This window comes from Kryptolebias marmoratus, linkage group LG6 (assembly GCF_001649575.2).
Source record: "Kryptolebias marmoratus isolate JLee-2015 linkage group LG6, ASM164957v2, whole genome shotgun sequence".
Lineage (NCBI taxonomy): Eukaryota > Metazoa > Chordata > Actinopteri > Cyprinodontiformes > Rivulidae > Kryptolebias > Kryptolebias marmoratus.
The window spans coordinates 7,425,592-7,451,122 of NC_051435.1; the positions used below are offsets into that span (position 1 = coordinate 7,425,592).

The 25,531-nt window shown below is 40.3% G+C and overlaps 1 protein-coding gene across 6 annotated transcripts; it reads right to left on the reverse strand.

Moving 5' to 3' along the window:
* Window positions 1-562: 562 nt before the first annotated feature.
* lims2 (LIM and senescent cell antigen-like domains 2) lies at window positions 563-24,951 on the reverse strand. 6 transcript variants are annotated; one of them, XM_017423914.3, is made up of 11 exons: window positions 24,795-24,951; window positions 8,155-8,314; window positions 6,951-7,017; window positions 6,711-6,831; window positions 6,478-6,627; window positions 5,836-5,986; window positions 4,709-4,801; window positions 4,341-4,389; window positions 4,180-4,255; window positions 2,972-3,162; window positions 563-1,913 (listed from the first exon to the last, which is right to left on the reverse strand). In XM_017423914.3, the coding sequence occupies exons 1-10, from the start codon at window positions 24,821-24,823 to the stop codon at window positions 3,018-3,020; spliced, it is 1,041 nt and encodes a 346-aa protein (XP_017279403.1). In that variant the 5' UTR covers window positions 24,824-24,951; the 3' UTR covers window positions 563-1,913; window positions 2,972-3,017. The 6 variants fall into 6 exon arrangements, with proteins under 6 accessions (XP_017279403.1, XP_017279404.1, XP_017279402.1 ...); XM_017423915.3 differs by lacking the exon at window positions 24,795-24,951 and adding an exon at window positions 21,819-21,934; XM_017423913.3 differs by lacking the exon at window positions 24,795-24,951 and adding an exon at window positions 18,455-18,648.
* Window positions 24,952-25,531: the final 580 nt, after the last annotated feature.

Below are 25,531 nucleotides of genomic sequence, written 5' to 3' on the forward strand. Positions count from 1 at the left end.
GACGCACGCTGACGCACAGTTTTTTAAAAAAGAGGGGTGGGATCAGCCAAAAAAACACTATAAAATGTCACAAAATGTAAAAATATGAACGCTATTAAAGTATTATAATAGTTTAGTACATTTTTTTAGATTACAGCTGAATATTCCAAGATGGACAAATACAAGCTAGCCATATTTTGTGCTATAAAGAGATATATTTACAATATATGTCAGCTGACTGATTAAAAATATGATCATATTGGCTTTAACTCAACAAACATTAAGACATATAAGATATATAAACATACAGGAACAAGTGTCAGCATAACTGCAGATTTTAAGAAAATCAATGTGTGAAATATACTCCTTTTTTCTTCATTTTATTTTGCTTTGTTTTCATGTCTGAGCTTAAACACATAATTATTTCATGCTATTATTTCCAAAACATGTCACATAAATTAGACCCACTAGCAATGCCCCTGCACAACAATCGGTCATGCTTTAGAATAAACTGGATTAACTGATTAATTGAATTAATTTAATGTTTTTGACAACAACAACAACAAAAAATAAACACTGTGGGTGCTAATATTGAAATACTTTATTCAAGTAAGCTGGCAGAAAAACAAAGCTTTCAGTTCAAGTCCTAAATATGCACTTTGGTGTGATACGATGAAAAAAACAATATATTCACAAGATAAAATACAGTTTCTGGAGAGAATATTTGTTTACAGCAAAAACTATAGAGCTGCTGAAGTTCTGCCTACTAACAATCATAGCATAAGCTTCTAAAAGAGACGTGGTTTCAGTGCTGAAATGCAATACATTTTACGTTCATAAAATTGTGGAATGTGCTTTTCTGTTGAAGCCTAATGCAGTGAAATCAGCTTTGCATGATAAAATACGGTGCACACAAATTGCTTTGATATAAGAACATTTGGCTTCTCTTCCTAAGCGAGTCTGAGCTCCGACGAAGTTGGTACACTTCTTTAAGAGGATCACTTTCTCTGGATTACGACCAACTAACGTTCAAACAGCCGACGTCGCTCCCACATCCGGTCTCCAGGACACACACCTGAGCTGGATCAGGTCGCAGTGAAGCTTTTTTTCCGTTTAAACGTGATTTTAAGGGGACTCGTTACGCTGAACTGCATCTTTTATGAATTCAGTGTGAATAGGAGTGGATAAAAAGTATAAAACTTGGATGGTTTTAAAGCTTTACTGTATTTTTTTATTGTAAAAAAAATCTCAGTTCTGGCAAATACTGTAACAAGGGACTAAGATGGCTGCCAGTAAGTTATTAAGTTATTTTTCATCATTAAAGAAAATATGCATTCATTACACATAAGATGATACAAACTGGAAAAAACAAGTAACATTCTTGAGTAATACATAAGTTTAATACAAGAGCATCTTTTTTTACTCAATTATTATAGAAATGTAGCAGTAACATTATTCAAACAGGAGACTAATTTCTTTGGCATCACAAAAACACACCGGCGAACCACTAAACGGCTTGTCAAGACATGTTTTAAGTCATGTTTCCAAATGTCTCTTAGAGTTTGTTCTGAAATACAGGACATTATCGCGTGTACTTTATATAGTTAGCAGTCAAATCAGCTTGAATATGATAAAAAACAAAACAAAACAGGGCAGCTTTTAAGCAAAAAGGCAGTAACTGGAGAAAGTAAATGACCCACTGTGTGAGGAGTAATAAGTAAAAATAACCAATCTAAATGTGGTATAAAAAGCCAATTTCTATCTTAATCGGTTCTCAATGGTGGACCTAAGAAGTGGTCGCCTCGGTGTTTCCTCTTCCTCACTTCCTGGCAGCAGCTTCGGACAGCTTCTTCAGCCTCTTCTTCAGCTCCAAGGGGAACTTCTCGTAGCACTTCTTACACACCGGCTTCATGTCGAACTCCACGAACTTGTTCCTGAGGTGGAAAGACGAGCAGAGTTTAGATCTCGCAGCATTTTGTCATTTAAAACAGTCTGGTGTTATAAAAGGAGGGCTTGTTTCTGGTTTTCAGCTGCACTTTGTTTCACTCTGTCATACATTCTGTAGTTTTATAGGCCTGCTTGTCTTGACTGCAGCACTTTCAGTCACATCATGCATTTATTATGTAAGACAGAAGATTGTAGTCACTGTTCGGCAGAGGATACAGGGAGGAAGTATTAGTTACTGTGAACGATGGTTTCTACTTTTTTTGCAGTTTAACAACTTCTGCATACTTTGTGCTATTTTAGCCGTTCATATATTGAAACCTTCGGCTCGTTCTGTAGATGGGTGCTCTGACTTTTGGTTTTTGCAACTTTTATACTTCTCAAAAATATGAAACTTTATTTACAAATATTTTCCCCATGAACTCCATCGAGGTCTGTTCGATTTGTTCTCTGAATTTAACTTGGCCTGGGTGTCTTCATGTGCTGCTTTTTGCTTCTGTTAGCTTTAACGTTTCAGTTTCAGCTTCTTTAGTGAATTTCAAAGAGAAAAGTGTTAAAATTACAGCTACTTCTTATCATTTCAAAGTAACTTCTGGTCAAAGAACTAAAAGCTGCCAGTCGGACACCTGAAACTGTGTTTTCAGCAAATGTTTTTGTGTGAGACTTAGATCTACATAAAGATCAGCCTTCTTAAATAATTCTAATGTCGGTAAATGCTCCAAACCCCTGTCTTAATGAGGTTCCCTCTCAAAGCATGTATGCACCACACGGACCGGGCCACGCGTCAGAACCAGCTCAGCTGAGCTGCCGGATGTGATTATGGCTTTCCTTCTTAAACGAAACAAAGCCTTCCGTTTAGCATGTGATCGATGTGATATCCTGTTTCCAGAGCAAGTCGAAATCCTGCTCAGAGGTGGTCAAAGGCTGGGAGTGTCACTTAAACACAGTCTGTCAGTGATTAAATCCCTGCCTTTTCCCTGACAGACATTGTGGAAAAGAAAGTCTAAAATAAACACATAAAGAGTCGACAAGGAAGCTGGAAACTGACCAGAAGGAGAACAGCTGTAGTGAGGAGGAAAGGGAAAAAGAGAAGATCACAGACACATGGGTATCAAGGGTTTCTTCTTCTTCTCTTTTGAGTCGCGTTCACGCTTAGCCAGCCGGCGTTTCACATCATCAGGGAGGTGTTCATAGCAGTGTTTACACACCGGCTTCAGATCCACCTCCACAAACTTATCTCTGATAGAGCGGAGAGAGAGAGAGAGTGGGGGGAGAGGTGAGAGGAGGAAGGGAAAGCAGTGGGTTCAGCAGAGGGACAGTGAAAAAGACGAGAGGTAGGACAAAGTAACACAGACACACAAGAATAAGAGAAAGGTGAGAAATCAGAAAAAAAAACAGGAGAAACAGTCCCAGAGGCAAGGCAGATGTGAAAGAGACGCGTGGCTGAGCAGGCAGAATAACCCGGGATGCATGGTGGGAATTTAAAGGCGTAAGAATCCAGAAATCAAAACAAGTTTAAAAGTGGGAGCTAAAGGTTGATTTTTTAAATATAAAAACATTATGGTTGTTGAGGTTGCTAACCGGGGATTTTAATAGTCTTTCATTTTCTCCAGTCCAACACATCATACATACACGCATCCTGACAGTATCACTGCACTCACCCATGACCATAGTTTCCACTTTATAATCCTTTCAAAATAAACTACAATGATAGAAACAAATGCTGGGACTGAGCTTATTTTTTCTGAGGGGTTTTGGTGGGTGTATTATGTTTAAAAAGCACCCAGACCAAAACAAACAAACAACTAAAGAAGGTTCCTAGAATTCCTCATAGTTGCTCCTTTTAGAAATCTCTGCCTGAAACTAGTTGCTTGACTTCAACCAGTGAAAGTGGGGGGAACATAAAGTCACTGCACTGTTTTTTCTTTCTGGAATAAATGAGAAAATGTTTGAGAATCTCTAAATAACAAGCATTAGAGCTGGGTGCCTCTGTGACTTTCAGGAGTGTTGAACTCCAGGCCTCAAGGGTCACTGTGCTGGAAGTTTTTTAAGTTTTTCTGCTCCAACACACCTGATTCAAATGGCTTAATCACCTCCTCACCAAATCATCAAGTTCTCCAGAAGCACGTCCACAAGTCATCCATTTAAATCAGGTGTTTTAAAGCAAGAACACGTCTAAAACATGCAGGAGATCAGACCCGTAGGAATGGAGTTTGGCACATGTGACTTCAGACCTCACGACACGCTGCGACTTACTTGAGAGTGAGCTTGGTGTTGCAGGTGGAGCAGGCAAAGCAATTGACACACCAGGCCTTGTTCAGGGCGGACACCACTGAAAGGAAAACGGAGGGAAACATTCACAAAGACAGCGACTGCAGGTTGTTCTCGCATGATTTCAATCGAACTGCGAAGCTCACCGTCTCCTTCAATAACACGGTTGCAGTGGTAGCAAACGTCTCCGAACAGCTGAGTGTGAATGCAGGAAGAGAAACAGAAGATTAGAAACAGAGAGACACGTTCTTTTTTTAGTTTTTATCTTCAAAACACACTGTTTTCAGACAAACACAAGCTGCCGGGCAACAAATAAAACAACTACTTGTAAATGCAGCTGGAATCAAAAGATGCTTTATGAATATAAATGATGTTATTTGTTGTATTTTAAAATATCCATTACATTAATATGAATGAGTAAATGTAAACACATTTGAATTTAGCAAACTGGATTAGGACAATTCCCCATATACACCAGTGTGAAATATTCCCCCCCCCCTTTAGTGAGTGTTACCTGGTTGTAATGTGTTTCGCAGTAGGCCAGGCCCTTGCGCTCGTAGTGACGGTGTCCCAAGAAGGGTTTCTCACACTTGGCACACACAAAATGCTGCAAGCAAACCCAAAGCCAGGCACACATGGTTACACCAGCCGTCAGTCAGTGTATCAACACACTCAGACAGTGTTAAAGACAAACTGGGACATTATCAGGCCACAGCAAAATCAGACCGGTTCAACACAGGATGTCCTGCTGCCGCGTCCATACAGAGAGTGGAGAGACAGAGAAGGGACCAGCGAAACGGTCATGAGAGGACTTAAATGCTTTGGCAAACAGAATATCTGTTATTGCAGCGATGCTAAAAGAAAGTATTTTAACTGTCTAAAAGATGTTTGTCTTCATATGGAGACATATTACTGAGAAATGTTGCAATAATGCAACACAGTAAACTTTTATTTACAATTGCTATTTTTAAAATAAATGTAAAGTAGCTTTTAGACATTCTGTATAAAGTGTAATAGTTGTGACTAAATTTAGGAAGACTGATTCCACGACAATAATTCAACCCATAAACTTTATAATTCAAAGACAAAGTGGTAAAATGAGCATAAACTACTGTAACCTCTGTATGGAGGCCATTGGACTCTAGTCAGGGAGGGAGACGAGCAGCATCCAACCCATCTTTATTCTCCTCACCATATCAAAGTGTCTTTCACAATAAGCGTGACCACCTCGCTCGTAAAACGGGTGGCCTTGAAAGGGACGCTCACACATGGTGCACACATGATGCTACAGGGGGAGGAGGGAAAACAGGAAGACTGACTTTGAACGTGAACGTCTTAAAATAAGACAAAAGATAAAAAACAGAAAAGACAGCTAATGGAGGAACGATGAAGGCCCAGAACCTGAGGAGATGAAGCCGGTAAAAGCGTGAGTCACACACAGTTTGGCTCTTTTTGAAAAGGATAAAATGTAAAGAATGAAATGTGTGAGAAATAAAACAACACCACAACATACAAAATCCATCCTAACTGCATTCATCCTGTTTATGTAGACAAAGATGAGACGGCAAAATAGAAAACAGAACTATGAATTATTTAGGATGTACACAAGTCCAGACACAATATAACAGCTTAAAATCGCACCTCAACATGCCACTGCTTGCCCATGGCGTTGACCACGCGGCCCTCGATGGGTCTCCTACAGGCGCCGCAGATGGGGACGCCCATCTTGTCGTGGCAGGGCAGACAGTAGAGCTCCCCCTTCAGCTCCCTGGCATCAGCTGTCAGCTCCTTACTGCACAGATCCAGGTGAGAGTTAGCCCAGGTAACACTGTAACCAGCTGCAGATGCTTAACTACAGTTAAAAGTAACTGACTGACACTTATGAAGAAAAACGATGATAGAAAAATTTAATTACATGTCTATGAGATTGTTTTCAAGTATTATTTGTCTCAAATTTGTGCTCGTATCTACAGTTACCTAATTTGTCCACAAGAGGGCACTCCTACTCCTTGGGTTCATCATTTTAATTCAGAACAAAACTAAGGATCTTGAGAAGAAGATAAATACTAAAATTACATGATCCAATATAGTTCAGCCACAAAAAAACTGCATTAAAATGTAAAAAAAATAATCTGTAAAACAACTTAAGCCATCTTTGTTAAGGATTCTGAGTAAGGCTGAAGCTGCCTCATCAACAAGCTATCAGACCACGTCTTACAGCTTTCAGCTGTCTCACTTTCTGTGCTTCGTCTTATTGCTGATCAGGTATGCAAACGTGTTTACCCGCAGTTGTTGCAGTTGAAGTGATCGGGGTGGTAGGGGTCGTTCTTGAACAGCAGGGGTCGTTCTTCAATGATGGCGTGACACTTCTGGCAGATGTACTTCCCGAGCCCTCGAGCTTTCTCTCTGTTGTGACACGGGCGACACAAGTGCCTGATGGGAAGAAACAGAGAAAGATTGGATCAGCCAATCTTCCACGTTCAGAGCAGTAAAATGACGGATGTGACGCCACGAACCGTCCAGCGTTTTTGACAAATCCGACGTCTGCGAGGACGGCCTGGCAGATGTTGCAGCAGAAACAATCCGGGTGCCAGCTGTTGTTCATGGCCTTGATCACGCGGCCGATGATGAACTCACCTGAGAGGAAAAACAACTGTTTACAGCAGTTTGATCAGGAGTAACCTGTACACTAGAGAAATCTCCTGCTTCCATCCTTTTCTAACTCTGGACAGGTAAAACAAAATGGAGGCACTCACCGCACTGGTGGCAACAAGGAGCGAAAAGCATCTGGAAGTCATGTTCACAGTACTTCCTGCCTTCAAACTGTCAAAACAACACAATATATCTATAATATAAATGTACAGTATGTACTAGACATTGTATATATGTACCAAGGAAATTAAAAAGTGTTTTTTTTTTAATAAAATGTCTTTACTATTTTAGCACTGAATGCTCATAGCTCCTAAAGTGCATTTTGAAGGTACTGAACTTGTGATTAAAGACTTTATATTGGCAAAGTGTGAATATATGGAAAAAGACTGAAGCATCTTCTAAGACCTCAGCATTTGATTTGTGGAGCTTCAGTCTAACTCGATGTAAATCGATGATAAAAGAGATCAGATCTGTCCGGGAAGTTACTTAAAAAACGTTCATCTTTGAACGTCACATTTAATCAAGAGTTAGTCACAATCTTGGCCAGTAGTTGGCATTTCCACTAACTATTTTAAAAACAGCAAGCACGAGCACAACAAGTAAATACTGACTATTTATTTATGATGAGCAGTGTTTTAAACAACAAGAGCTCTAAAAGACAAACTGAAAACCTCTTTACATGATTTAACACACACCTCTTTAGGACAGCAATTGTTTTGTTTTCTTTAAAAGTAACATCTTATTGCCTGCAAAGCAAAAGCAAATGTGTCAAATATCTTCAAACCCGGTTAAAGCTTCTTCTGTTGAATCACTGATAAAACGATCCCATTATTTACAGCCATGTGCACGGTAAGGAAGAAAAACTGTCTTGACTTTAATGTTTATTGATCAGAACTATAAAGACACGCTCTCTCTGATGAACATTAAGAGCCCGAGTTCCTCTAGAGAGTCTGAGAGACATTTTAACTTGCTTCAAGGCCAACAAAGCTGCATTTATTGGAAGAAGGCTGCTGGTGATTCAATACTGCATTAAGGTTGTGCTCACCCGTCTTTATTTACCTCAGCTGGAAAAAGTGGATGTTTAAAGGCTGAGTATCGACAGTATCATTGCACCTCACAGGGATCTATCTATTAGGAGAAAGCCTAACATTAGTTAGCGTTAACTGACTATAATGACTGGATTTAGTCATATAAGCTGTCCATGTTTCTGTGTAAGTGTATGAGATCAGTTTCTACTAATAATACACGGTTTAACGGTCACCACATTATATGTTTTCAGTGTTAGTTTGTTAAATGAAAACTTGTTACCTCGTAGAAGAGTCCCTCTGGGAACTGCTGGAAACACTGAGCACAGACGAAGCACTGCTCGTGGTAAAGTTCCCCGTTGCTGTTCACGATCTTCTCCGCCGGGGCGAAGCCGCTCTTACAGCGCTCACACATGGCGTTGGCCAGAGCGTTGGCCATGTTGCTGAGGAGGAGAAACGAGCAATCGGTGAGTCACAAAGTGTCCGAAAATCCAGACATATGGTTTGTTAATGATTAGGTTTTCTGAAATCTTAAAGTTAGAGGAGATACAGTAATGATCCTGCTTTTAAAACAAACACTTTCAGATGCATTTAAGCTTATTTGAGCCTGAAAACCCATTAATATGTTTCATATTTTCTAAATGGCAATGCCCTCCAGACTTTGGAAACTAAAACAACAACACGGGTCGTGAAATCGTAATTTAAAACTTGTTCGCACGTTTCCCACGTCACGATAACAGCTGGAAGATTTACTCTGTAAAATGAGTCAGTAAAGAGGGAAAATGTGAGGTAAGAGGTTATCGGTGCAAAAGCAATCTTGTTTCCAGGTTTACTTTGGCTCTGGCTCTCAGGGTGTGGGGATAAGTGGGATGTACAATCTACAACCTACGTGCCAAGACTGAAGTTACTTTTAATCGCTCCACATGATGAACAAACATGGTTTAATACGGTTTTAACCAAAAACAGAGGAAGTCTGATGTCTTCAAAGGAAAACTGGAAACATGAGGTTGGAATAATATTAATCTGATACAATCTTTTCATTAGATAGGCTGCTTTATCTCACTGCAAAACATAATGTAATGAAAAACCTGACAAACACTAAGAACCAGACCAAACTGAACTAAAGTATTTTATTTATGACTCTTTCCTGCTTAAAATCAAATAAAAATAAGAAATTTTCAAATTGTTAACTCAGTTAAATCTGCTTCATTAAAAGCAGTAGGAGGCTGAAACCTGCCTGATGAACATGGCTAACAGACAGCAAACATAAAAATGGCTATAACTCGGTCAATTTTACAGACATCGAGCTACAATCTGGTGTCTTAGAAGCTGAGAGTGATCCCCAACATACACTCTGAATGCTAACTGATTATAAAAGATCTGAGCTTAAAACGTCACCATTAACCACTGGAATCAGCTCCATCTGTTAACAAAATATCTCACTAACCAATGGATTTAAATCAAACTTTTCCTAAAAGACTGCACCACAAACTGAATCTGGACTCCAGTACCACGATATAACACTGAGGGATAATTGCCCTTTTAGAAGTTGGTGGAACAATGCTGCAGGCAGACATGTTGAAATGAAAAACAGAGTGAAAGGAGAAACAATCCTCCTACTTTGTTTCAAAGGTCAGAGCACCACAGCGAACCGAGACAACACAAATAACCACACAAGATCATGTGGGATTTTATTTAAGCGAGGCCACCTCTTAACTTTCACTCAGTCAGGCCAACTTGGTGATCAAGAATTTCAAAAACAACCAGAACCCCTTCTTATTTGTTTTATTTGGGTGGGTTTTACTCCAACCACTCATTATTTTAACAATGGCAATTTCAGTAAATGTCTTTAATAGTTTGTGACAAATAAAAAAACGTGGTTATGTGGCGTGTTACTTAAAACGCCACATTGAAGCAAGATGTTTCCAGTCCTCCCGGGATTATCAAATACATATTGTTTTATATGCCCTGCCTGGACTGATATCAAACAGAACGAGAGCCCTGCCCTGCAGAGGATTTATGGCAGGAAGTGATACATCCCTCAGGCATTTCCACCGTCCAACCTGCCTCCAGCACCCTGAGACAAAGACAAGCCAACACACTTACAGAACTACAACCAAACAGGCTTTTTTTTCTCATTAAATTTAATACCATTTCCAATTTTCCCTGGCTTTGTTTCTGTTGAGTCCCTCTCATAAGCTGCTCATAACATTTAGATCAGGGTTGGGACTTGCCCCCATTTTCCCGCTCAAAAACTCCAGAGTGGCACCTGGAAGGAGTCACACAGACTACATCTGTGTGTCGGCCTGTTACCAAAATGTCTCATCAATCACTGGTTGAATTAGAGTCAACCCAATTAAAGACAGCTGCCATAAAAATGACACAAAAAGGCTACAACTCAACCGGTTTTGCCGATATTTAGCTATAATTTGGTGTGGTACTGGCTGAGAGTCATTCCAAACACACACACCGAGCTCCACACATTGCACATCTTTGCCTAAAACCTTTACTGTTAAGAGTCAAGACTGTCTGTCTGTTAGTAAAATATCCCATGAACTTTGGACGTACATCTACAACTATTTAATTTCTGGATTCACCCCAAATCTAGATGGGAACCACAGATGATCGACCTTGGCTAGCCCAAAAATGGCTGTAAGTCAGTCACTATTACAAACACTGAGCTAAATCTGGTGTGGTAGTAGCTGAGAGTCATTCACAGAACATACTCCGAGCGCTAACACACATGGCAACATGGGGCAATATTGCACGACGCTGTGCATCTCGTCATTTACAAGATTTGACAAACCGGGAATTATTTTCTTATTCACCTGTGGGGCCAGCGGGACATCCTCTGCACTCTTATACAATATAATTAGCAGTAATGTAGTCTGAAACCACTCAGCCTGCTCCGCTCTCACACACAGCTCTGCTGACAGAGATGACTGACTGAAGAGTGCGGTTAGTTGTGCACAGAGGGGAAGGTTTTCTCACCAGCCTCCTTTAAATAGGTGGTGACCAAATGCTTTCCACCCTGACATCATTCATGGTCCCCGAACAGCGCGTAAACCTCACAGCTATTAGTAGCTAAACATTTACTCCGCTGGTACAAACGTCGACGGTAAACTAAACACATAAACAGTTTGGGATTTGGACGAAAACTAAACATCTGGGCACGTATTTCTTGTTTTTAGTGTACGGGGATGTGAGATGTCCAGAACCCTGCCATAGGTAGAAAAAAGTTGACATAAAAAGACACAAGAAAGCTGCAGAACATTTTTTTTTTAAAGTGCCACACATGATTCCCCTTTTAATGCTGCCTGTCTGGCTTTTGACTGTAAAAGGAGTCTGGTTGTCAGCAAAGGATGCAGACTATCAGCTGTGTTATGAATACTTTCTGTTCCCTCCGCCCTGCCCTCTCTGGTCTCCACTTGGGTCAGTTTCTCTCTTTTGAATCACTGCACTGTTTTCCTTAGTGTTTCTAAACTCAATTAGACACTTAGTCAGGTCATTATTACTTCATTTGTCCACCTAAAGTCAAATAAATGAATTTTCTCCCACCCTAAACCCGTCTGTGACCTTATGTTCACGGCTATCCTGCACCATATGATGAACCCAGATCAGTCAGAAATACAGGCTGTATATTTAGCCTTCCTGTCTTTCAAACACACATACTTCAAATGCCAGCTGACATAGTCTACTTTGCATAACAACTCTCCCCCCTTGGCACAAAAATAGCCCTCCCTGCGTGCTCCCTCCTGTAGCGTTCACAGCTCTCCCTGCACAAACATGGCACCCACGGCAGCTTGAGCTAATCAAACTGGCCTGGAAAGCTTCGAGCACGTAAGAATTCTTCACATTCTGTAACACTGCCGTCAGCTCGAAGTTAACACACCAACACCAAGGCTGTGGAAGAGGCCAAACGCCCCCAACTCCTACGATAGTTTTTTTTTTTTTTTTCTGAACTGGAATCAGTTTAATTAAATAAAAATAATAAATAAAAATGTATTAGTCTCAACCTGAAATTGTAATGAGATGATAGGCAAAACCTTCAGACAGTAAACGTCACACCAATACAGCAAGAAATGACTTAAATTACATATCCTTGTCCACGCTCTAGGTATGATAAAACATGTAGCTGTTTAGTTATTTATATTAAAATCTAAAGGCAAACTATTTTAGCTCACATCTAACCGCAGGTCTTCTTTTGGCTACTTAAACATCCACTACTTACAAGCGAGCATAAAAGTCACAAAACTCCTTGTAGACTTTGACGTCACTCTTCCGTCTCTGGGACTTGGACACAGGGACCTCAGCCTCTCCTCCCTCTCCCACCTGAGGCCTCTGGTGGTATCCGTTCATCTCTCTGTGACGGACGTGGTCCTGGGACTCTGCATCCTCGGGTATGGACGGCGGCAGGGCACGGCCGTTCCTCTCCATACTCGTCTCAAACAGGCAGCGTTGACCATAAAAGTTCAGCCGGAGCGACCGAATCCAAACTCCTCGCGCTGCGGTTCAAGTCCCCTGTGATGGTTCAGTGTCCAGTGACGGGACCGAGGTGAGCAGGGAGAGAGGAGGGAGAGGAGGGAGAGGAGGGAGAGCGAAGCACCGACTGTGCAGGGAGTTCGCTCCCTCCCTCCTTTCTCTCAGACACACACACACACACCCCGTCCCTCATGGACACAACACTCCCTCCTTCTCTCATTCCCCCCATCAGCTCTGTCTCCTTTTCACACAGACTCTCAGCCTCCCCTCCCGTCACACTCTCTGTCTATTCCTGAAATTAAAGAGCCCACCCTGACGCCTGTTCAGACAGAGGTCACTGTGTCATCATGATCCAAACACACCCACCCATACAAACACACACAGACCCTAGCTGTAGTTGGCATCATTTTTACGTCAGTGATATATGCTGTATTTGTCTAACATCTTTTAATCTAAGTGTTTAACATCTGGATCCCTCTAGGAGAAATAACATGATTCCCGCTCTGTAATGCACAAAGAGGGAATGTCACAACAAACCAATATTACAGGAAGAGAACAGACTAAAAGCTTTGGTTTACCTCATCATGTGTTTGACATTACTGAATAAACACACTACAGGAAGACTTTTAGGAAACCAAGCGGCTGTAAGTTTGGGCAAACATACAAGAAGAAAATGGTGGCTGGAGACTCTGAAATCAGTGTCAAAAACCCAAATCTTCAAATACAACTAAAGTCATGTAAACAGTAGTAGACAGTAGCAAACAAACTATTTCTGCATACTTTGTGTTACTTTACCATTATTTTATCAAAATGTTCAGCTCACTCAGGAAATGGGGACTATGACTTTAGTATTTTAATAGCTGTTATACTATTCAAAATATGTAACTTTCACCACAGAAATACTCTTTAATTCCTTAACTTGCCTTTTGCTACTGCTACCTTGCTGCTTTTAGCTTTAAAAACTCAGTTTAAGCTTCTTCAGCAAATTTTAACATCATTTATCATTTAATGTTTCTCTTGTTTATGCTATATTTCACAGCTGATTTAAACTTCATTCCCATTATTCCATCAGCACTAAGTCTGAAATTCAAAGAGTTGATGTAATGTGCAAAACAGCTTCCAAGCTTTAATTTCACATTTAGTTACTAATGTCACCTTAATCTGCTGTTAGTAGAAATATAATCTGTCTTTTTTCTGGCTCTAAAGGGCACTGACTAAATTCAATTTGTAAACGTGGTATAACTTTCAACAGAACAGTCTGAATACCAGTCTAAAACCTAATTCTGAAGCTATTTGGATCAATTATAAAATGTGCTAATCCTTCAAAACCCCATAAGGCTGTAAACAGAAGCATTCCTTCAAACCCTTCTGGGTAAAAGATACGTGTTTATGCGGTTGCGTTTAACTGGGATCTCAAATTAATGACCGCTTTGCAGAACATCAAAACAACACCAGGCCAGACCCGGAAATACTCTCCAGTGAAACAAACAAGTTTCACGCTCAAATACAAAAACAGCTGCTGCATTAGTCCTGCAGAAATAAGAACTTAACATGAACATCGTGATGTTTCTGTGTGTGTGTGTGTGTGTGTGTCCAGCTGAAACATGTCTCAGTGTAACAGTCTTCATGACTCCACTCTACAAATAGACACTCGGCGGAGCCCCGACTCCAAACTAGGTGCTGGCAGCTGCTGTTTTGTGTTTATATGTGTGTGTGGGTGTAACAGAGTTTACACACATAAAAAGGGCCAAACTGCATGTAAAAAACTAGATGTTTATTCATTTTTTAAAAACAAAATTGTCAGGACTATTAGGTTTCCAACAGAGACAGTTTGAAAGATGAAATTAATGACATAAGAGGCTAAACATTTCATCATTATCACCTGATGCCGAGAGGCAAAAGAGGATGATAATAAATTTTGCTCACGTGTGTGTTCATGTATCTGACTGTTAGCAAAATACCTCGTGAACCAGATGAATTTTAAAGAAACTTTCAGGAAATATTCCTTGTCTGTACATATAAAAGTGACTAACCTTAGGAGCCAACCCAATTCAGGATGGTCGCCACAGCTAGTTGACATTAGCTAACACAAAACGGCTACAACCCAGTCCATTTTACAGATATTAAGATAAAATCTGATGTGAGTCGCCTCAACACAAACTCTGGTTTGACCAACGCCTGCATTTCTCAAGATAAGATGATCTTAGTCTAAAACTCTGGCGTTAAAGGCAGCATTCCTTCAGGCAACACTGGGACCTTAATTTAAAAATGACTCGAGCTGTTTTAAATCAGAACACCGTAAAGTCCCATGCCCTGCGAAGCCGCTGGAAAACCAGCGCTGACTGACGAGGGGACAATGGACAGAGGGTGGGTGCTCGACAGGAAACTCTGCTCCTGATTACTGTACAGTCATTGGGTCCAGTTCCACACAGAAATGCAGGACTGGTGTCCAGTCCGTTACGACAAAGTTGTATTGTTCATGTGAACTTTTTCACAATAATCCCAGCCACCCTCAGGAGGAGGGAGGAAAATGACTTTAAAGAGTACTGGTTTGAAAATGTCGAATCAGCCTTTGCTAAAACCAGAAGCTGTCATGTTGCATCTTCCCCGGCTACTCAAAAACAACTTAAAGTAATAACTCCACCCAGCGCCGCCTTGGTTATTACTCAGAATGAGAGGGATCAAAACACAGCAAAGAAATGTGGCCATTAACACGGTTCATTTGATGTGTTTCCATCTGTTCCGAATGTTGTACGTTACCACAACGGAAAAGAAAAAGAACTAAAGACATCCATATTTGCCTTTATTTACGTCTGAGTCATCCAAACCACCAGGATTGCAGAGTTGTTGTGACATTTAATGGGGCCGCTTTAAAGCTCACACTTTGTTGCCACACATATTGAGCTGAGCGGTGTGTAACTTTAATGTTTTGTTTTGAACATCCATAAAGCACAGCATCCACTAATTCCCTGTGGAGATTCTAACATTTTCGTCTGTGTGAGAGAAATAGAGATACAGGGAGAACATGTGCTGATATCTGTGTCAACTCGAGCTTTAAAAAGGCCACAGCAACTGTCAACAGTCGACCACACGTTCCCTACGACAGCGAGACGTCCTTATAGAGTCTTTAAAAGTCAGTGGATGGGTCAAAGGTCAGGTCAGACAGGCCACATGCTGGAAAGCAGGTAGGAAATACATTATCCTGCTCCAGCAAAGACTCCTGACTTCACACAAATAACCCACAGGGACATATTTCAGGATTTTTTTTTTTATCTGCAAATAATTTTTTCCTCTAAATCTTAAAACAATACAAATAAACAATCCCACAAAAAGCATCAAGGTGCAAAACATATTTAGGAAATGTTTCTGCAGTATAAAAGATGCAAAATAAAATTAAATAAAACATTCCAATATGTCTTCCTCACATTGTGCTCTTTGGTGATACACTTTCATTTTAAGGCTAAATCGGATTCTAATATAATAAGTGTAATTTTAGATACATCTTTTAAAGGGATAGTCTGGTCATTTTTAAAAGTGATGTTCTGTCTTATAGTTATCAACCATTACCTTATGAGCATGGTATGGAGAAAACCTGACTGGGTTGGCTAGTGGCTTGCCAAGTGAGGGCCTGGTTTTATCGTTTTTCAGCTTTTCTAAAAATACCCCAACATCCCAGGGTTAAAACCTGTAGTTTATGTAACTCTTTGGATATTTTAGGCTCTAAATAACCAGTAAATCCCTGAAATATCAATTTAATGAGTTGTTTTGTGAATACAAACACATATTAGTAGTAAAAATATATATATTTCAAGTTATTTATTCAAATCAAATGATCAAAGCAAATGAAAATACTTGATTAAAGCCATGCTGTGTGGTCAGGTATATCCTGCAGTGTGACGTTTTCTGTTTGTGTTAGAGCCACCACTTGTTGCACGTCACATGACACCCCCCGCTGCTGCATGCTCAGTGTGTGTTTAGGGTTGTAAAAAAGACATCAGCAACCTTTACAAGTTTAGCTGAGCTAACACATAAGCGTATGATAGTTTTCTTATTATGGTGCTGCAAATTTAATCTCTAAAGGTTGGAGCCAAACTGTGATTCTATTCCAAAATTAATTAGTTAATTAATTAATTAAAAACTATCTCAGGTTTGTTCACACTGATTCCGACTTTTCTCCGCTGAAGGCGCACAAATCAAACACACCCAGGTCGCACACTTGTACTCACTGTGTCAACAGCAACCATGGCAACGCAGACCCGAGGCCAGTTTGAGTAAAACTTCTTGTCCTTTTACAAAGCGTGCGTACAGAAACACAATCGCACACAAGAACGCACATGAATAAAACTGAGTCACACTCTGATTCAATGACTACGCAAACATAATTCATGATAAATGTTCCTATTGTCTTGTACAATAGGTCCGAAGGGACGTGTTGACCTGCACCATTAACAGTCCAGTCCTACTTCACTGACCAGGGCAGGAAAAAACACTCAGCCCGGGGGATAATCAGAACACATCTCATTTCTGTTCCTTCTCACACCTGTGAAGGTACTTTTACTTTTTGAATATGTGTCTCATATAGACCACGTCTACGAATTGTTTGTTTATCAGGTGGCTAAATGTCTGATATTCTTCATTATCTGGACATTTTGCACTCATAATATTTTGCTCGCCAATAACGTTCAATCCTGCTTCTGATGCTAAAATCAGAAACATCACAATGGGAACTTTGGTTTACTAGGAGCACATTTTTATTTTAACTAAAGAGAACTGAATCATGTTTTCTGCCACAAAAAAACATCAGAGCTTCCTTAAATCCATGGTTCTCAAACTGTGGTACAAGCACCACTGATGGTGTCCAAATGTCCAAATGTCTTTATGTTTGTTATTTGAATTTTGGAACATCCTTAATAGTGGATCTTGGGTTCATTAGGTGCTTTAGCCATGACTACAGACCCCCTGACCAAAGCTTGGCCCAGCCGAGGATCATCAGGCCTCGTGTTGCTTAGCCAGTTGGGTTTGTTGGAGGATTAAGAACCTGGTTTGGTTTTTAGGTTAGAGTTAGTTTAAGGTCAGTCCTGCCTAAATACTGCACATACCGTAAGATTAAAATAAGCAAAAATTATTAACGCCGATTACTACTTAAGCTAAACTTTCTTAAAAGCTAATTTATGACATGAGACTTTGGTCAGTTGGAGGTCATGTCCTCACAGTTGTTTTTTAATCAGCTGCACAAATATTGTGTTTGATAGCAGCTCCTTTTGTGCATCAGCACGTTAAAGGAAGGGTTCAAAGAAACAAAGTGTGGGCTGACTGTGGACACCTCTAAAGCAAGAGCTCCTTCTTTCTGTCCACATTCCTCACATTTACTACATTCCTCTAACCACTTGAGGATCACACACACACACACACGAGGTGTGGTGAAAGAAAGGGTGTTTGACAAAAAAAAGAGCATCAGCAATAAGCTGATCTTATCATATTGTGAAACCAAACTGGCAAAGGTTTGTTGATGATCACTCAGCCATCTGTTGCAGTATTTAACACACTCTCCACCATATTTGCCCTTATCTGGTCTTGTCAACACAAGACAGACAGGTAGAGACTTATAGCCACAGATGATTTGGTAATGATGTGGTTCTCCGGCAACACGGGCAAAACTTCCCTTATTTTTTTTGTGAGATGGTGTAAATCTAATGATAATTTAATCACACTCTGTCTAAAGGTCAAAGGGCACCACAGTTTTTAACCAATCTTTGGAAGGAAAAACAGTCAAATAACAGGAAAATATTTAACTTAGAGATAGAGGAACAATCCTTCAGCTGACCAAACACACCTAGAAACAACTTAAAAAATACTCCAGCCTTTAGTAAACATAGACTCAACATTTGGGTTAATTTACACAGTTGTTTAAAAGTATTTTGATGGACAAGTTCAACTCCGCCTGGTGCGTATCGAGAACCAGATTTTAAAAAATCATCAAAATGTCATAAAAAAACAAAATCAACAACAGTGCCACAGTCGGATAAATGGAGCTTTTCTCAAATAATCTTATCAAACTGCTAACAGGAAATTAAAAATGCTTCCTAAGAGCCTCCACTCACCTGAGGCTGTTTGTTGCCAGATTTCCATAACTGTCTGGTCTCTCCTGTCTTCGTCTGTACAAGTCTGAGTTTGACAACTCTTTCAGCCTCAAAGACTTCATCGCCCTCTCCCTTCCTTCCTTTCCTACTTCTCGTGAGCTGAAAACACTCCGGCCACAGTCCACACTCCACAGAAAGTTTGGAAATGTTAGGTTCTGCCTAGGCTCTCGCCCTATTTCAAACACACCCCCGGGGCTCACACCTTTGAGGGAGGACAGACAGAGGTGTGGTCTCACAGCATGAACACCTTCTCGCTCCTCCTCCCCCTCCTGGAGCAGGTAGAGGGCAACAGAAGAGAGGAGCACATTTGTCTACTACATTATTCTTTTTAAAAATAAAAAAAAAACAAGTGACGGAAAACAAACCACAGAAAAAGAAGCAGCCATCAGCAGATTCCAGTGTCAGACTCTTGGATTGGATTTGAGCTCTTCTTTTGTAAACAGAAATTACTTCTCAGCAGAGACAAAAACACTATTGAAATACAAAAAATGTCAGTCTATGAATAATTCATTCCAGCATTATGTGGGAACAAGTGCTCCTCTCTGACTGACACGAAACACAACAAATGCACTTTTCCAGACCTGGACAGTCGCCTCTCAGGACACCCCAAACTGAAAACACCCAGATGTTTTCATCAGCTGAAGAAGAAACAAATGTTAACAGACAACAGATGCTAATAGGCAGCTGTCTGGGAATAGAAACCTACGGGTTCGATTCCCCTATATGCCCCAGTGTCCTTGAGCAAATCATTTAATCTCTTACAGCTCCTCAGGTGCTTCAACAGCTGCCTGCTGCTCCACCTGTGTGTGTCTGAATGTGTGATGAGTCTAATTTCATCATTACATTGGTGTGTATCAGGATGACAACATATAGGACTTAGTCGAACAAAAGTTCTCATATGTCTTATATGTTCTCAAACCTGTGTATGCTGTTCTGTGTTGATGGAGCCTTCCCAGAACAGTTTTCCACTTCACCTCGGTCCACTTTAAAAGAGCTTAGCTCCAGAAAAGACAGGCTAAAGCTGATATTATGTACGGTAGATGAGAGGACCTCTGCCTGTTTCTTATTTGTACCACTTAACTGTTACAGCCTTTAGCTGCCCCTGTCCCAACTTTTAGGAGATGTGTTGCAGCCATTGTTGCGCAGATCTGCTCATNCGCCTGATCAGTGATGTGTCTCTGTTATTGTTGCGCAGATCTGCTCATTAGTTCAGATGTGGGTGCATGAATAGACATTTGTGTGTGTGCACACACACATCAGTGTGCCACTCTCCAGCACTTCTCAGCAGGTGAAAGAAATCTGGCCAAATCAGCTGCACCCTCAACTCAGGCAATATAAGGAATCCACCAACCACTTTACTGGTTTTGCAACAGAGCTGAGGGAGGCAATACACAGCCTCCAAAGCACCATTTCATGGGGAAGGACTCATAAGGACTGCCGGTAAGCTACTTACTGGGCTCAAAGTGAATGTAATTTGTTTGTAATTTCACATTTGAGAAATGGAATGCAGAATTCATTGAAGTAAGAGTTTCACTGCTAGTTTAATAGTTTGGTTTCACTAAATGTATATTAAGATGTTTAATGTAAAAAACTTAAGTCCTAAGGAAAAGAAAAAAAATGTAATTCTAAAATGCTTGGACATGGAATTTAATAATTTAATATTTGAATTTATGGTTAAAATTGTAAAAGAAATGTATGTTTAAGGCTCAGAATGGAATTATTCATTAAGATAAATTATTAACTTTGAACTAAATGTCTAAAATGTATGTTAAAATATTTTGTATGTATGTTGCAGGTTTTTCACCTGTTCACCTGATCATTGGTTTTCACTCATTGGTGAAAATAAAGAAAAAAAAAAAGGATTGAGTGAATTCCTGAAGTCTCCAAGTCCTCCTTTTCAAGTGTAGGAAGCCATGAAATTATAGAACACTTGACAGCCATAAAATTCAAATTTAGTTTAATTTAGTCAACTAATAAAACTGCGGTGGCCACGGTCTTGTAATCCTGAGGGTTGCAGGTTTGAGCCCAGGTTGCAGCCGGGAGGGCATCTGACGTAAAACAATTGCCAAATTGTTCCTGCAAGTTTGCTCGCTGTGGCAACCCCTGAAGAAGGGAGCAGCTGAAAGAATTTACCTTTTCAGTTTATTCAACATTTGATATGTTTACTATGTTCCACTATACATACAAAAAAAGGGTTTCTGCAATATGCAACTCATTACATCATGTTTTTATTTAAATTTTACACATTGTCTTTTGGACAAAAATATCTCTATAGAGGAAAGAAACGGCCACTGAAACTCCATGATCCTGTACTTTATGTTCTTGTGGTAAACCGTGTTGACTCTGCCCAACACATATCAAACTCACTCATCAGTATTGATGGGTAGCGGTGTTAACACCGTGATATGTACTGACAGGTACATGCCCATCACACAAAAACCACCTTCACGTGCTTGCCTTGACCTGTTCAAAATTCCACTTGTGTTTTACAACAACACAGGCCGGCTCACAGACACGAGCGCAGAGTGGGAACGCAGCTTCAGATCCAGGAGGAGCTGCTGCAGCGTCACGGTAACTCCAGGTCTCTTTCTACATTCTGCTCCGTGCAAAAAGGTTGATTTATATGATCCCTCCTCAAACTAAAAGAAAATAAAACTATGTTTAAAGCAATGTTATCAAAAGTAAACGCTGGGTGTCTGAAAAAGGTTTGACAATTTAGAAGCCAACGCTGCTTTTGGATCAAAGTTTTGAGTTGTTCTAAATGAGCTGAGAAAATTGCTGATGTAAGCACATCCACTGACGACTCCTCATCATCACCACACACACACACACACACACACTTAAGGTTATTCTCCACCTTCCTACATGCTCTACAATGACTGCACTGTCCCTGTGTGGACAATGCTGGTATTACAGCCATAAAATGTCTACATTAATAAAATCTGTTGTAAAAAATAGATTTAGTGTTTCCAGTGTTTCTGCTTGTAAGGCATCTAAGGCTGCCAACCTATTCTTGTTTGTCACACAATGGTAAAAGTAAATAAAGTTAACCATAATGTAATAAAGTTGTATGATGGATCACCTGCTGCAGGAAGCTGCTGTTCTTATAATCTAATAATATGATTGTTGACCGAGTCGCACTGTCTCTCTCACAAACAACAGGAAGTGCAGACAGCATGAGCCAAAAATACACGATTTCAAAAGTACACTGAAAATAACTCGATGAACATGTTGAGCTTGCTGCAAGTACAGAAGCGTTGCTGTGTTATTGTTGTTGTTTGTTGTTTTTTTTACAAAAATATAAGAAAAAAATCGCACATCTTACCTATAATGTGTCAGACTGTTCTGAAGTTTCAGCTGTTTCTAACGTCCCCTTCCCTGTCACAAACCCTCCGGCTGCAGTTATCTCAGTCAGCATGGCCGCATCACTTCCTCTTAGCAGTGGTGTGTGTGTGTAATACAGGATGTAGTATCTACTCCTGCCTGTGTGCCAGTCTGTTTCCTTGTTTCATAGCAATAGACTTAAGTAAAAAAAACTCTAATTCTGTGTGTGGTTTCAGACGGTTCATTGGAAGAAAGGCAAAGCGGGAGAAGGGGAAGACGGAGGTGTGAGGAAGGGCAGGGAGCTGTCCCTGACCAAGTGGATTGTAAAATGATTTTCACAAACTTGTGAATGTTTCTTCTCAGCTTTCATTGAGAAAATAAAAGGCCAGACTCCTGAACCCACACAGTCTGCCGCTGTTTTTATAATGCGAGTCAATGAAACACAGTTCTGCGTATTTTTATTGAGTAATTATTTTCTGCAATATGATGACCATCTTGTTGCAGTTGTATAACTGGGAAAACAACAGACATTGTGATCTGTGGTGAGAACAGGGAACAGGTGGAAAAGAACTTGGAGAGGTGGAGGTACGAACTTGAAAGACGAGGAATGAAAGTGAGCCGTATGAAGACAGAGTACCTGTGTGTGAATGAGAGGGAGGCAGGTGGAACAGTGAGGCTTCAAGGAGGTCAGAGGTCACACAGATACTTCAAGTACTGTCCAGGAAAACAGGAAGTGTGGTAAAGAGGTGAAGAAGAGAGTCCAGGCAGGATGGAGTGGATGAAGAAGTTTCAGGAGTGATCTGTGACAAAAGGGTGGCAGCAAAGGTCAAAGGAAAAGTTTACAGACAGTGATGAGAGCAGCTCTGTTGTTTGGTTTGGAGACAAAAAGACAGGAGACAGGACAGGAAGTGGCAGAGCTGAAGATGTTGAGGTTCTCCTTAGGAGGGACAAGAATGGACAGGATTAGGAATGAGGTCATCAGAGGTACAGCACAGGTTGAAGGACTGGGAGATAAAGTTAGAGGACAGACTGAGAGGGTTTGGACATGTGCAGAGGAGGGACAGTGGGTATATTGGTAAAAGGATGTTAGAGACAAAGAGGAGACATATGGAAGCAGTTAGAGAGGACATGGAGGGAGCTGGAGTGAGGACAGAGGACAGAGTTAGATGGAGGAGGATGACTTGCTGTGGTGACCCCTGAAGAGGGAACAGCAGAAAGAAGACTGCCTTTTAAAGAGCACAAAACACATGCATGGGTAAATTTGATGCAGGTGGAAATATAACCAGCATGTCTTAATCTGAAACACTGGCTTCTCTCAATAAAAATTAAAACAAATGCTCTCTTAAGGCGAAGAGAAAAACTCTCTATATTTTGCTTTTAGAAAACTCAAAGCTTTGTTTTGTTTGAGCAAATATTTAACGCTGTAAAGGTCAGGAGCTAACTGGGACACAGAAACAGATTCCTCCTATCAGGACATGATCTCACTGGCTTTTTGTCTGGTATGAGATTAGCTTCAGAAACAGCTTATTTCTCAAACCCTGTTGACTTTTTTTATTTTCCAGGCTCTGCATTAAATGTATTAAACCAGCAGAAAGTGAGTGCAGTGAGTCAGTCAGAGCTCCTGCAACACTTCCTGCATTCAGTCAGCTGCACATAGCTAAACCCTTCATCTCCAAACTTCCAAACAAGGACAAGTCTGCACTGGAGGCCGAGACATCCGTCTAAGCTCTGTTTGTATCGACAGCACAGCGCAGGATCAGATCAACTGGAAGACAATGATCTTCACTTCTACAAAAACAGCTTCACAGCTTGTGCAACGTGTTCGATGAAAGCCAGATTCAGCTCAGGTCATAAGGAACGCCGCTGAAAGAGCTAAATCTTGCTGTGAGCCGCCGTCCCCGGAGAACGAGCGGTCAGGAAGTGGTTTGGAAAGCAGTGACTACTGTCCAGTGTCTGAATGAGGACATTCCTCAGCAGGGAGGAGGTGGATATGATTTAAAAAAAAGAGACATCCTCATTCCTTTTTTTTTTTTTTAATAAACCATTCTCACTGTCTGCACTTGTCTGTTCTGTCTAATCTCAGACTGCAGCTTGTCAAAAACATAAACCGTCTTTCTTCCCACAGAACAATTAATCCTTGTTCTGAACTTTTGGAAATAGCTGTACTATAGTAGTACTGTAAACAACTTATACTTTTACCTACTTTGGTCCTTTTAGCTACTTTTATTTGGTACTATTAGCTTTTAACTACTGTTTTGCTATCATTTAGCATTTACTACATTTTGCTTTAAGGAAGAATGTAACCCCTTTTTAGTTTATATTTTGGTACTTTTGGCTTTGAGCTACTGTTTTCTACTTTTACCCAGTGTTTTGGTCCTTTTAGCTTTTAGATAGTGTTTGCTTGTTTAACTACTGTTTGGCTAATTTTAGGTAACAGTTAGCATTTTGCTACCCAAGGCTTTTAGCTAGCATTTACCCTTTTAGCCAGCATTTTACTGCTTTGCATTTTAGCTACTGTTTTGCTGCTTTTTGCTAGCATTTTGCTCCATTTGGCTTTTAGCTTGTGTTCTGCTTCTTCCAACTTAAACAGCTCTCTGTTTATTTTTCCTAACTTTCTTATGTTATTGGTTGTTGTTGTTGTGGAGTTATTTGAAGCCTTTGTTTACCAAAATAAATCCTAACCCGTGAATCCGCACACAGCAGCTGTTCCCTCGGCGGGGCGGTAGGGGGCGCTCAAACCAACGCTACAGATATAATAATGTTCGTATTTAGCGATGATACTTTCCGGGATAAATCAAGTTTTAACCTGACGTTCTGGTAGAAAAAGTCCAGAAATAGCTGGAGGTGGGTTTCTAAATACACAGCGGTTTTCCAAGATATAAAAGCACAGCGTGTTTAGCATTTTTTTTTTCTTTTTTCTTCCAGATAACTGTCAACTTTTTTAAGTTTTCAGGCTGATTGGTGTCGAAGGACTCACCCGTTTGTCATTTCGGTAATGCCGAGCATCGTCCCGTCCGCCCTCGGGCCAGATGTTTTGTTTTGAGACGTATGAAGCAGAGGTCCAGATGTTGTACAGTCCTGAGCGTACAGTAACTTCAGCGGCCGCTCGCTGCAGAATGGCTAATGCGCCTCGCCTCTTCTACTTCCGGCGGGGACTTTCAAAGTAAAACAAAGCATCGTTACCTCAGCTCACAAACGAGGCGGTGCTTCAACTTCAGCTTGAAACAGAGCAGGAGAAATGTTTTTAAATTAAAAAATAAATGGAATAAAAAGAGTATGTATTACCTCATAGCCTATTTACACAAAATCTTGAAATCCAAAATGAACTGTAGATAACAACTCAGTGTTTTATCACTTCATACTGGTTGTTTAGAACTTCATTAAGTTTAAACTTTAAAAAAAACACGACTTTTAAAGGATTTGTTGTTGTTTGCTTTACTATGTTATGATGAGAAGACGTCAGAGGGTCAGATAAAAAAGCAGCTGCAAAATCAATGAGATACAGGAGCAGAAACATCTAAAACTGTGGGTCAGCTTGGGCACATATATTTTCTATAACTCTAAAGAAATGGTCCATTTTATTGTTTTGTCTTTTTTATAGTAGTTTGTGCGGCTTCCTGATATTTTAATAAAATGTCAGCAAATTGCTGTTAGTTAAAATATAATTTAAATAGAATCCTCATCACCCAAAACAGAGGAGAAAGTAGCTTATCA

What these genes read in the sequence shown, in the direction of transcription:
- lims2 (XM_017423911.3), bottom strand. Translation starts at nt 12,308, where the DNA reads ATGGAGAGGAACGGCCGTGCCCTGCCGCCGTCCATACCCGAGGATGCA. An exon ending in TCCTTGTTGCCACCAGTGCG is followed by an intron (nt 6,832 to 6,950) that starts GTGAGTGCCTCC and finishes TTTTCCTCTCAG; the next exon opens with GTGAGTTCATCATCGGCCGC. An exon ending in GTGAAAGACACTTTGATATG is followed by an intron (nt 4,390 to 5,386) that starts GTGAGGAGAATA and finishes ATTCACACTCAG; the next exon opens with CTGTTCGGAGACGTTTGCTA.